General features: G+C 32.3%; 2 protein-coding genes across 2 annotated transcripts; one reads left to right on the top strand and one right to left on the bottom strand.

The window, feature by feature from the left end:
* Positions 1-5,246: 5,246 nt before the first annotated feature.
* On the top strand, positions 5,247-9,553 carry LOC119641232 (KH domain-containing, RNA-binding, signal transduction-associated protein 3-like). Its single transcript, XM_038039793.1, has 5 exons — positions 5,247-5,491; positions 5,550-6,036; positions 6,100-6,174; positions 6,355-6,428; positions 9,111-9,553. The coding sequence occupies exons 1-5, from the start codon at positions 5,335-5,337 to the stop codon at positions 9,248-9,250; spliced, it is 933 nt and encodes a 310-aa protein (XP_037895721.1). The 5' UTR covers positions 5,247-5,334; the 3' UTR covers positions 9,251-9,553.
* A 719-nt stretch (positions 9,554-10,272) lies between these two features.
* Positions 10,273-11,462, bottom strand: LOC119641176 (DNA polymerase epsilon subunit 4). Its single transcript, XM_038039693.1, has 2 exons — positions 10,982-11,462; positions 10,273-10,869 (listed from the first exon to the last, which is right to left on the bottom strand). Exons 1-2 carry the CDS (start codon positions 11,148-11,150, stop codon positions 10,586-10,588), a joined length of 453 nt encoding a protein of 150 aa, XP_037895621.1. The 5' UTR covers positions 11,151-11,462; the 3' UTR covers positions 10,273-10,585.
* Positions 11,463-12,866: the final 1,404 nt, after the last annotated feature.

Below are 12,866 nucleotides of genomic sequence, written 5' to 3'. Positions count from 1 at the left end.
CAAAAACAAAAAAACTTATATTCAATCGTAAATATTAAAAACTGAAATAACCTAAAAATATTATAAATAATGAATAAAGAGAGATGATAGAAACACAGAAGAAAACGAAACAAAAACTTTAACAATAAAAATAATTCTAAAACATATACGCATACGATTAACGATAAAATCATTGACATATTCAATACTATCAAAAAATCGATGATAATTTGATGATAATGTTAAATACAAAAAAGGAGAATTAAAACTTTACTAAAATGTAAGAAAAATAAAATTTAAAATTAAAAAAAAAAAAAAAAAAAAAAAAATTGTCAATAAAGTTAAAGGAAAATATAAGAGAATATTATATAACAAACACATTAAAATTGACTTTAATGCAAAAAACAAAAGAAAAAAAGAAATAATGAAACTTTTTAACCAAACCGAAAAGTATGAAAATATAAAATTTACTCCTTTTCTTCAATAATTAATGAAGATATGCTAAAAGCTGAAAAACCTTTCTAAAGGTACTCCAATAAGATATAAGACGTTAGAGATACAACACAAACACATATATATCTACTTCTATTTGAATACATATACATTCAAACTAATTAATGACGTAGTTTTACAAACACGATAAAAAAAACTATTTTTCCTAATCAGAAAATTATTAATAAGCTTCCCTCTAAATAAGTTATTGTGTTGACCAAAAAAAAGAAAAAACTGACAGTATATCTTGGTTTAAAGGATAAAGAGTTTGCGTTGCATTCGTTATAATACGGATCATCTTCATCCGAGAAGGATAAGTAAGTACAGATTAAAGTGTATATGTAATTTTATAATTTGAACTTTATCGAATAAAAAATTAGCTCCAAACAAAAAATATCCTTTTTTTAATTAGGATTAAAATCGGAGACAAGTATAAGATATGTGCTGCGATATTTCACATTGTTGCATTTTTTAGTGATAGGTTGCCTCCGCAAAGGTCGGGCTCGTCTTCCGTATGCAGAACGCACTCAATTTTGAAGGGATCATAAAATTTCAGATAAGGCTTGAATGCTAAGAATTGCAAGGAAATATTGCTGAGCTAGTTAACTTGGCTAGTATGGAGGGGGGAGGGGGTCCTAAAGCATAGCATGCGTTCTCCCTTTTACGGACAAGCGCGCAGACGAAACCTACTTACCGCACGGGCTTATCATAAGCCTTGAGTCATTCTACACACACTATCTTACCTATGGTCTCCCTTTCTTCCTTCGGTCCTTGATTTGCAATGGGACACCGCAAATTTGGATCCAATAACCCTCTAACCTGCTTCATGTATATATTTTTCACACATATATATGTATTTTTGTTCTTTTCTTTCTAATTTATATGACTTTCAGTAGCAAAAACTATATCGATATATCTACATTATTAATTAAAAGGGGACGAATTAAATAATTTGTAAATCTACATGTATGGTTGCTTAAATTATGTTATGTGGTAAATAAATCATGTATATGTGTTATATATGTAAAATAGATGCGCTGAAGAACCTTACGTGACGACTGTTTGCTGCTGAAACTGACAACGAGAAACTGACGGAAGTTAATAACGAAGTTGACAACGTAACAAAGACTAGCATTTAATATTGCTTTTATATACTTTAGATGATCCCTAAACTCAAAAATTCGGTGGAGTAGTCATGTAAGTAGGGAACAATATCGCCAAATACGCTCCCTCATTTACCTCAATTTTGGCAATAAAATTTCTGTCGCCAAGAACATTTTTGCATTAGTAATGAGTTTAAACCAAGCAAAGTTACCACAACTCGTTTCCAGAGAAACGGCTAAAAAAGGAAAACATAAACAGCTGTTAAGAAATGTATTGTTAATTCAAAAAATCAAAAAGATATAGCGCTACCTCAAAGCGAGTAAGTAAATTGTTTTTAAAATTTACAGACGTCATATAAATATACATTATATCGTTGTATGTATGTTTATGCAAATGTTACGCGTTTCCCAAGCAAAGATGCGTTGGTGTGTGTAAAGGATAGTATTATAGTATTTAGCATTTCGAGAATCGAAGTGCAGTTGTTAGATATTTTGGTAGGTTGCTGGCGTATTATACAGGAAGAGGGAAATGGTTGCTACAGTTAAAAGAAGCTGGGAAAGATTCAGTAAAAAGTGAGAGGAGATCTTTTGAATACTCCAGCACTCCAGGCGACCTATGAAGATAATAGTGGTGATGTTTGTGTGGAAACACCACAATTGAGGCAATTGGATAAACAAGTGAGAGCATTACTGGCACGACATAATACTGAAAATAACACTTCTTATATAGTGGATCTTCGGCAATTGTGTGTGGATAAACGTCAATCGTGCTCTCATTTTTTGCGACGGAAATTTGAGGAAAAGTAATGGAAAGCATTGGAGGAAAACTGGCGACGATGGTACCTAATTAATCTCTTGGCAACAATCAATTGCCTCCTAAAAAAACCAGGCGTTGATTACGGCAATGACCGCCTGCTTATATGATTACCACCCAGCATGAACAATTCGCAACGAAATCATTGTTTTCACTTAAGTGGTCACTGGAGGTGGTGGCAACGAAACAATCTTATTCACTCTGGTTTTAGTATGTCGCTTTCAAAAGTTGTTTTTCCATCTCGATGGCGAAAATGGTGTCGCAAGGTATTTGTTGTTGGTTATGGATTATTTGCACTTTTCTTTTAATATCGTTTCTCTGCTTTGCTCAACTGTGTACATATTATGTACATACGACATTCCTTTACAACTGTATATACAAATATTCATTTTAATACTCCAATTTTTCTTGACTATACATATTAGAAATTCACTTACCGTCGTACAAAATATTTAACCTGACCTACATATCTTTTAATGTAGTTGTGATATTTTTAAAAAATATTTTTATTTTTGCCACAATTTTTTTTTTTTAAACAGAAATACATTTTCTTCCTTAAAAAAAAGGATAAGTCTGCTGTCCTTGTAAAGTTCTTGACAAGCATAATGTTCCACTCATGCTGCTTCATGCCAAATTTTAATCAATCGGTTCAATCATGGAGATACCTCTATGCAATAAGAAAACTTGGTTATGCACTTTTCCCCTAATTTTTCTGAGAACAAGTTTTTTCCACGTGTTCCCAAACTGGCTACCTTGCTTTTATTTATTTTCTTTTTGATCTCGTCCAATATCATGCTAGGTATCAAGAATCTTTCCACACGTGAGATTAACAACCTTATCTTCTGCAGGGTTGTATTTGTAGCAAATATTACAAGAAATATTAAACCAGTCATTATATCCAGCACTTAAGATATTAATTTAGGTGGCTTTCAATTTCTGCGGTAAAGTCATAAGGTGCCTGAAAATAAGAAAATCGATGTAAGTATAAATAACGAATGGTTTGAGAAGTAAAACTAAAGAAATCAACATATAAGAAAAATATAAGACATCAAATATAAGAAAAACAACGATAAGAAAATTAATGTAAAATTAGATGAAAATCTTGATGGGTTAATGAAACAAAGAATGTAGGAAAATAGAAGGAGCATGAATGCGGACTTCACCGACGCAACAAAACAAAGCTGTATAACTGATTAAATGTTTGGAGATGCCAAATATATTTGAAATTGGAAACAAACCACCTTTATCGCTTATTTTTCATCCCTCACAAAGTATTGTAGGGTATAAACTAAAACCTCAATTTGTGTAACATGAAAAAGTTGTAAATTATTGCAAAATGACGATAAATTGTATTGACAATCAAAAAATTTAAAATAAACTGTCTGTATTTCCTCTTCTTTTCGTTCCATATGGTTTCGCAGTTATGTTCCTATCAATGAGAAAATCCACAGCACTACCACTACTCAAACATGGTCAATAACAAATGGAAACTTTTTTCATTCATCTTTACTGATAGATCGAAGATGTTGTAGGCAACGATTTTTGGTTTCCAAATATTAACAAAGAACCTTACTTATCAAATCACTCATCTAGCACTATATTTTTGGCTGAACGTTGTGCGATCCTGGAACCCATCCGCTTAATGAATACTCAGCTTCAAAAGAAATTCCGTCTAGTGTCAGACAGTAAATCTGCCTTATCCGCTTTGCGTTTCATTTCCCTCGGGTAAAGTTTACCCCTACGTATTTGAAATCAGATCTGTACTTTGTAGTCTCAAATCTGACACATTTTGTTGTCACTTTCTTTGAGTGCCCAGTCACATTAGCATCTTGGCAACACGACTACGGATAAAATTCCATCTTCTAGACCACCTCATTTTCATGGTCGTGACGTGATTTCTGCAGATCGAAGGGCAATCGACAAAAAGCATTCAATTATTTCTTGGCAGCAGCTACAGGATAACTCACCTTGTGGGCGTCATTTGTACTCTTTATTTCCTCAAATAAATAAAGCCCTTGGTATATCAGACGTCATATAATTTACCTTATTAACAGACTGATGTTTAATCACATGAAGTGTAATGAACATCTATTCAAAATTAACATAGTGAATAGTCCTTTATGTACATGTGGGGTCTTACAATCTCCTGATCATATCGTATTTAATTGTCCGAATGTTGCCACTTCTATTCGCCATTCCGCACTTCGCAAATTGGGTATATGTGGTCTTCATTACCGGAGCATTCTTGACGTTTTGCGTGCTCGCAATTTAGCAGCTTACTTCGTAATCTTTTCTTTTTTTAAATCATTACATCAAGATATATAGGCTTTTACAGACAAATTGTGATCCTGCCCTCTTTTGCACTTTTTCACTGCCGCACTTATCAATTCTTTCGTATGACTCTTTATAATCATGTACTACATTACTTCTTCCACAAAGAAATTTATTCCTCGCCGCTGTGCTCCATCATACTTGGCGAACGAGTAATTTGCACATATAAAAACATATATATATAGCGTGACGGATATATTACACGCAAAATAAATAGACTTTAATCAAATAAATATAAAAAATAGATAATATTACATATTAAATCGAACCCCAACTTTACTAAGGCTCAAACAAAGAACTCTGGGTTCATATTAAAGCTTTTTTACACATCTCATGGAATTTTCGGTTGTTGATTTTCTGATAGAAGAAGAAGAAGGAATATCATGATTGTATCAGCCCCTTAATATTCTGTTTATTAATAGATATTTTTCCCGGGTAACTCTGCCTATGCAAACAGTGTTTTATATGTAAATAAAAACCCCTAGAAACTTAATGAACGCTTTGGCAACTTGATGGGGAGGTAGCCATTTTGCATTCTAACAGCGTCATTTACGTGGCAAGAGTAAAAGTATCATTAGTGTTTAATTGAGAAATATTACAACTTTTATAATAAAAATGTCTCATGAAGAATTTGACGAGCCTGAAAAAAATTTCACTGAAGGCTATCAACCGAAAATAAACGAAGTTGCTCAGAACTTTTTAGCCGATTTGGATAAAGAGCGTTCCCGTTTATCGGAAGATTTTCCCCTATGCGCTTTGTTGATTGAAGAAGGTTAACATTAATATATTTTCCAAGTTTTCAAATTTTCCTATGAATTCTTTGTACATAGCTTTCGATCGCGTTTATTCTACTGGCCGGATACCTGGCAAAGAGTTTCATGCCGACGTTTATAAACAAAAGCCGATGAAAATAACCCAAAAAGTGTTTGTGCCAATCAAACAATATCCGAAATTTAATTTTAGCGGTAAGATTCTGGGACCTAAGGGTAACTCCCTACGCCGTCTGCAAGAAGAAACTCAATGCAAAATTGTTATAAAGGGTCGCAATTCAATGCGAGATCGCAACAGAGAAGAGGAATTACGTAGTACGGGGGATCCGAAATATGCTCATCTAAATAAAGATTTATTTTTAGAAATTAGTACTGTAGCACCGCCGGCTGAATGTTATGCTCGAATAGCATATGCATTAGCTGAAGTACGTAAGTATTTGATACCTGATAAGAATGATGAAGTCTCGCATGAACAACTGCGGGAAATTATGGAGATGAATCCAGAATTAGCTAAGAACAGTTATGGTGGTAATCCGGAACTATATAAGTATGTTAGCTGTAAATATATATAGGGCAGACTAATTATTGATTGACTTTGGTTTTTACGCAGATCTGTATTTGAAAAATCAGGTGCTGTAGGACCTCCCAAATATTTACGTTTGCTTAAACACGCAACGTATGACGAGTAAGTATATGATGAAAGAATTTGTTTCAAATGTGCCCAACTAGTGGCAGGTTTTTTCTTTAAAATATATAAACGAAGAAGAAGAACAAAATGCGTTATTTTGTCATGATCATTTGAATTCAATTTAACATAGTATAAATTTTAATATTAATAAAATTGACTCTTTCCATGGTATGGTAGCACTGCTAAAGGAATTCATTACGAACCCAAGCAAACACGCGAGATGGACTATAATGGTTTCGAATTTAGTAAAGGTAAGCGAAATCAAAAATTGTAAAAATGATGCCTATTTGGTTGAGATTAAGTATCTATACAATATTCAAAGTAAATCTGCGTTACCCCATAAAGTCAAACAAATATATAAAAATCGGAACCACTGTAATCTATCTGTCTGTAATTAGGATTTGTACATAGAATGCATAGAAATCCGTGTTACGTTTTCATAGTTGTCAGATGAAATTATAAGGTGGATGGTTTTGAACTAATTTAAAACGAGCGAGATTGTAAATTGACATATGAAAAGTTGCTAAACAAAATCTTTTGAAAATTAATGCAAAGAGATAACAAAAAGCCTAATAATCTAAACGGGCTCTTACATAACAACTCAAATTACCATAGCCAACTTCGTTATAAAAAGTGTACACACTCTCTAGGAACGTATACTTCAAGTATTTTTAATGACAATTTTTTTCTGTTTAATTGAAATAAAGAGAAGAGGAATTGTTTGCATTGCAACAAGAAAAATGGTATTCTTAAATCAAGCTATAATACTGGTTGTCAGACATCTTCTCTAAAAAGTAAAAGCCAAGTTTTCAAGTATGATTTTTTCGTGTGGCCAAATATCATGAAGGTCTCAACTGTGGCTCTTGTCAAAGGAAGTATTTTTCGCTCTGAATTAAATTGTGTTCAAGTGAATCGACTTTTATATGTATACGGGTTTTTTTAGATCAGCTCCAATTACACTCTTAGCCCAAATAGCTACCGAACTTCAGCAAGTTCTTAGTTTTTATGGTGCTGTCTTCATTCACTCTTTATGAAACAAACCTTGGATGAAGTGTATTGGAAGATGTGCAGCACTTGTTATTAATTGTGAGAATTTCAATTATACCAAACATTAAGAAAGCTTCTATCTCTTGACGGATTATCTCAAATGCTTAGTCGCTGCGTTACTTTGCAGACATCATCTGTGAAATTTAACTCTGTGGAATGAGTGAACATTTGTTTGGAAGCAATTAAATAGGCCCGTAGTCTTAAATTGAATGAGAATCCATATACAATGACCGCTTAAATAGTCAAGAAAAATATGAAGTGATGAATATAGTTTGTGTAGCAAAACGTTAGATAAGAGAAACTTGGTGTGTCAAACATATGATCGTGGGTTCAAAGCCATAAAGTTCAATAAGGCTTAGAATTTATTTCTCTGGCTCTAAAAAAATTAATAATTAGTCTGTAGAAGCGTATGCGTACTTCAAGCTTCAAGCGTTGCGCAGCATAACTCACTTCCAACAACTTTCATTCAAAGTTTTCAGAGTATCTTGAAATAGATGATTTTAAAGAGTAATACGATTTTCGATACATTCATTTAAAAATAGTTTATTAACCAAAGATTCCCCTTTTTTTGTCAGCCTTTCAAATTTCTCACTAGTCAATTACACAAAAATCAGATTTTTTGGCCCGTTTTCCTTCATCTATAGACATGTACATTTTTTTTGCGTTGAAATATGCACGAGTTACACCACGTGCCGCGGAGTCCTGTAAGTTAAAGATGCCTCCACGGGAATGGCTCTGGTGTTAGCTTTTTTTAATATTTTGCAAAAATAATTCTTTTTAAGCGCAGCGCTTCGTAATTTACGTAATACCCAAAAGAAGCTTTAAAAACACCATATATTATATATGTTCTTGGTTAGCGTGATATTAAGAATTGATTACGCCATGTCTGTGCGTCTATGTGACGTTTGTTCTTTTGTTGCTTGCAAAAATGAAAATATCGACATCAAATTTGGCAATAACATTGGAAGATTTTGCACGCTGGTTGGTAATGAAATGGGTGCAGCATAAACTGAACGCAACTCCGTTTTTCTTAGCAAAAATTTGTATGTTTTTCATTTATTGGTCAGAAATTATTAAAGTTAGAAGGCTGAAATCTTCCACCTTTACTTTTTGGAATACTTTACTTTTTATGTGCAAAAATGTTAAAAAACTTCTACGCCCAAGCAGGTTTGCAAGTGATTAAATGTTACTGTTGTCACTTTTTTGGGATTTTATGCTTATTTATCGCCATGCAAACAGGACAGAATGTTTAAAACTATTTTGCACATTTCTCAAATGAAAAATGGGTTAATTTTAAAAGGAATATGGAAGACCCCGCAATTAATTTTTTCTTAATAATACCGAGCGATATGGGTATCAAACAAACGGAGCTGGAGAGTAGAATGCGAAAAGCATAGTGGTGGATATGCGAGATTTAGTCCCCGCCGAATATAACTTTCTTAGTTGTTTAGTATTCCAATAAATGAAGGTTGTCATTTTACTATCTCATTATCCATCCAAACACATTGATTAGAATCCTTCTTGTAGGCGAGTAGGAGAGTGCCTTGCCCCATAAATTAGTGTCACAACACAATTCCAGAAATTGCGAAGGAATCACATTATTTGAAATTCTTGTTTTCGGCTTTGGGCGAAATGCTTAAAGGATTAGTGCCCTTACGACTAAATTGATTTGATGCAGATGCCGTGCTTAATACAAAACAAATTTGTTTCAATAAATATAAATATTTTCGATAAAATATACGTAATGACAATTTTTGACGATTGGTGAGATATTAGAAAACTTTGATTTAATTTTGATGACAACTTCCAATAAACCGAATAAAACATGTAATATAATAGAATTTCAATAAATTTATAAACGAAATTTTTATGTATCATCAAATTAGCGTCATCTTCTGCAGCGGCTGCTAAACGTTCTTCTGTAATGTCTTACTTAAATGAAGCAAAACGTGTACGTGACGGTGGTTCCTTTGCTCCTAGACCGTATGCTACTAAACCCTACAGTATTTTAAAGAAATATAAATAAATCAATAAGTAATGTGCAATGAGCCATTAAATTACAATAAATTTTTACCGAATTTTATAATAAACTTTGAAATGTAATTACTAAAATGATACGTTTTATCAAAATGACAGTATGTCGATAAATTATTAAATATTCATAAAGATTAAAATGATGAATCAATTAATGAAATTAAATTTTATAAAAACAACAGATTTTATAAATACAATACCTTTTAAAATTCTAACCTAGATTATAAAAAAATTATAGTATAGTAATATCTATCAATTATTAACCACTCCATAAATGAATAAAAATATAACTCTATAAAAAGAAAAAGGATAATGAGTATAATTTATTAATGTTATAATAAAACAATAAGAGAAATGTAAATAGAATGTGTTCACAAAAACCAGACAAATTCGAATTGCAAACTAATAAATCATTAAAAGCAAAACATATTTATTTTAGCAAGTGCGATAGAATTTTTAATACAGGCGAGCATAAGATCTTAGTTAAGCGGTAGCCAATAAATAAATAAATATTTATTTTAGTCTGATATGCACCCGTTGTCTATTAAAGGCCATGCATTTTGATACACTGGATACGTGTAAGCAAATACTGATCTTACATCATTTCCAAGCGAATAAAGAAATTTGAAATTTAAGATTAATTTTATTAAAATAGCTTCTGTCGCGTGAAATAATGCTACAAATTCCAATTCTCACTTTTCAAATTAATTCAATTTTGATTTGGCTTTTCCACAGGTCTGGCCAGTCTGTTTAATGGACGAAACTGGAATTTAATAAGACTAATTTTGAACCATATTAATTAAGAGCCCGTCGTTGAAACTTTCCATGTTCAGAAGGGACATAACTTCAAAAAGTAAGTAGTAGATTAAATGTAATCAAATTTTATCTATTAATAAATTAAAAAATATTTGAGAAACAAGAAATTTTCGAGTTTTATTTAATAATGGTTTATTACAAAATTCAGATCCGTTATAATTTAAGACCAAATATTGAGAAATTGTTAAAAAGGGGCCCTACATTGTAAGTTACTTCATAGTGGAAGAACAAAATGTTAATTTAAGTATTATGTTTTTGACACTAAGGTGGATAAGACAATTTAAGTGTAAGCGGTTAGTGCAGTCTGGTGGTTTATTGAGATTTGAAAGATAACATTACTTCATATTTAATCACTTCAAGTAAAGGACAAAGTTTTACAATAAGTTATTCTACAAACCAGGTATATTGGGAAATGGTTTGTGTAGGAACATTATCTCAAGTCATTTTCCACAGAAGACTTTAATAATTTTAAGGCGTACATAAGGTTAATTGATATATAGAAGCGACTGCATCAAAATTCCATTGCACCGTCTAAAAACATTAGACTGTCGACGGCCGCTATAGCGAGGTCAACATCTTGTTTCTGCACTGTCTTTTTCCTGGAATTCATAGTGTAAGTGTAAGCTTCCCGCGCCAAAGACTCGATAAATAGTTCTGTAGCCCTGGTTACCAGAAAAACTGCTTCATGTGAAGCTATATTCAAATCTGGATCCAGTTTCATTATATTACGTATACGAGTTAAAGGTAATTGAAACATTTTATTTTCATTTGAAGACGATTTCAAAGATTTATAAGCTGAAAGTTGAAGGAAATTTTCTTAAAAAGAACTTCAGATTTAATGAAGATTAACGTTAAAATACTTGAAAGGTATTGTATTTTCGTTAATAGATAGAAAGATCAGACTTACGTTCTTTCTTAGTTTCTTCATGCGAAATATCTTCTGCTTCATTAGGGATGATGTCAATTTCATCTTCAAAATTTCCTGCTTCTAAATTTAAAGCGGGCTCTGCTTCCTGTTCCAAGGTCGTAATAATTTCTTCGGAGAGATCCTTTTCGAATAAATCCTCGCTAGCCATATTGCCTTATTTACAAATATACCATATGTTTATTTTTGACCGCCAAATAACAAATGTTCAATACGCCAATTAAAGAAATTCCATAAAGTTAAGCTAAGCGTATTCATCTAGCGAAGTATCGTACCGTAGTAATGCTAAATAGTTTAATTTGCTACTTTCTCAGACGCATCTGATGTCTCCAGCGTGTTGTTGCCAAGCGTCGTTTACCTTCTATTTTTTTATTTATGTATATCCCCACGGGAGAAGAATTGTTTGGTGTAATTTGTAAATTAAATAAACATTGTCAACACTTGTGATAGAATTTATTCTCTGTAAAAAAATAAATAATTAAAAAAAAAAGGATCAAATCAAATTTTAGGAAGAGTCAATTTCTTTTTACTCGGATCAAAAAAAAAATTGCTTATTTGCTGATTGATGACTACTTTAAATACCACGCTGAAGTGGTAGAAAAAAAACTCTGCACAAAGCGCGAACAAAACAGATAATTGTTTGTACAATGCAGCTGACAAAAAAGAGCAGTACATCCAAGTAAAAATAAGCCGTGAAGTTTTTCTCGTTGCGGATATGCTGAGGTGGAAGGGTATCTCCTCCAGAAGGTTCCACACACGCTGACCTGTCTACATCTCCAAAAAATATAAATAAAAATAATAAATCCGCGTCTCTTCCTGCTCGGCACAACGCCGCATCACCTCCCTCGAGAGTGGGGACATCAAAATCCCCAGGGCCAGAGTTTATACCCACACAAGATGTGAGTACAGTGTATTTATCAAGTGCAGAAAAAATGGTTTGTCAATAATCGAGCTTGGCCGAAATTTATATCATGATTTGCATAACTTAGAGAATTTTTTCGTCCCTAACAAAACAATCAAACTGACGTCTTCTTCTTCTGATTATTTTGCTTTCCCACATCGGTTTGGAAGGCATTAACTTCCCAGTTAAACCATATGTCTTGTCAGCAATATAATGTCGCAAATGTCCCTCCGCAAATGGGTCTCCCAACTTTAAATAAGCATTCACTGCCTTCGAATACATGCCTGTCGTTGAAAATTTCGCTTTTAGAATCAAACGAGGAAGCACAAGTAACATTTTTCTTACCTACTGAGGCTAACATTTCACCTAATTTTTCTAGAAGAGGACTCTTCTCAAGCAATTTATCAATGCACTAATAAATCGGATGAGCGTGCTTCCAATTTAATTACCAGCAATTCTGCTAACACTGTCTCACTGATGAATTATATTACCCCCAAATGTCTAGAGGATTCTCTCAAACATCACGAACCCTAAATAATGTACTTTTGGAAGTCTCCATATTATTTATTCTCTTTCCTCTTCTATAGAAATCTTAAAGTTAAAGTAAAGTAAAACCAAAATTAAAAACCTTTTAAAAGGTGAAATGTATTATAAAAATTTTATATATAACATAAATTATGCAAACGAAAAAAGCAAGCAAAAGTGATATACAAATTTTTAAAATATAAGAAAGAGAATTAAATTAAATTAAATCTGAAAATTAAAACATGTACATACATATAACTAATATAAATAATGAAAAATTATTTTAGGATTAGGAAAATCATCTCCTAAAAATTTGTAGACAGCAAATAAGAATGAACTGGTAAATTGTCTAAAAGAAAATAGCAAATTTAAAATAGTAAACTAAATGAATATTCCCCAAGTAACCATTAATACACAAAAGTTTGTTAATACAAGTAAATT

The sequence above is a fragment of the Glossina fuscipes genome, unplaced genomic scaffold (genome assembly GCF_014805625.2).
Source record: "Glossina fuscipes isolate IAEA_lab_2018 unplaced genomic scaffold, Yale_Gfus_2 147, whole genome shotgun sequence".
Classification (NCBI taxonomy): domain Eukaryota; kingdom Metazoa; phylum Arthropoda; class Insecta; order Diptera; family Glossinidae; genus Glossina; species Glossina fuscipes.
This window is presented reverse-complemented; position numbering and strand designations above follow the sequence as displayed.

Excerpts from the sequence above, each read along its gene's own strand:
- LOC119641232 (XM_038039793.1), top strand. The coding sequence starts at position 5,335 with ATGTCTCATGAAGAATTTGACGAGCCTGAAAAAAATTTCACTGAAGGC. Across the intron at positions 6,037-6,099 it reads GGTAATCCGGAACTATATAA|ATCTGTATTTGAAAAATCAG; the intron begins GTATGTTAGCTG and ends GTTTTTACGCAG. Across the intron at positions 6,429-9,110 it reads TGGTTTCGAATTTAGTAAAG|CGTCATCTTCTGCAGCGGCT; the intron begins GTAAGCGAAATC and ends TCATCAAATTAG.
- LOC119641176 (XM_038039693.1), bottom strand. The coding sequence starts at position 11,150 with ATGGCTAGCGAGGATTTATTCGAAAAGGATCTCTCCGAAGAAATTATT. Across the intron at positions 10,870-10,981 it reads TGAAGAAACTAAGAAAGAAC|CTTATAAATCTTTGAAATCG; the intron begins GTAAGTCTGATC and ends TTCAACTTTCAG.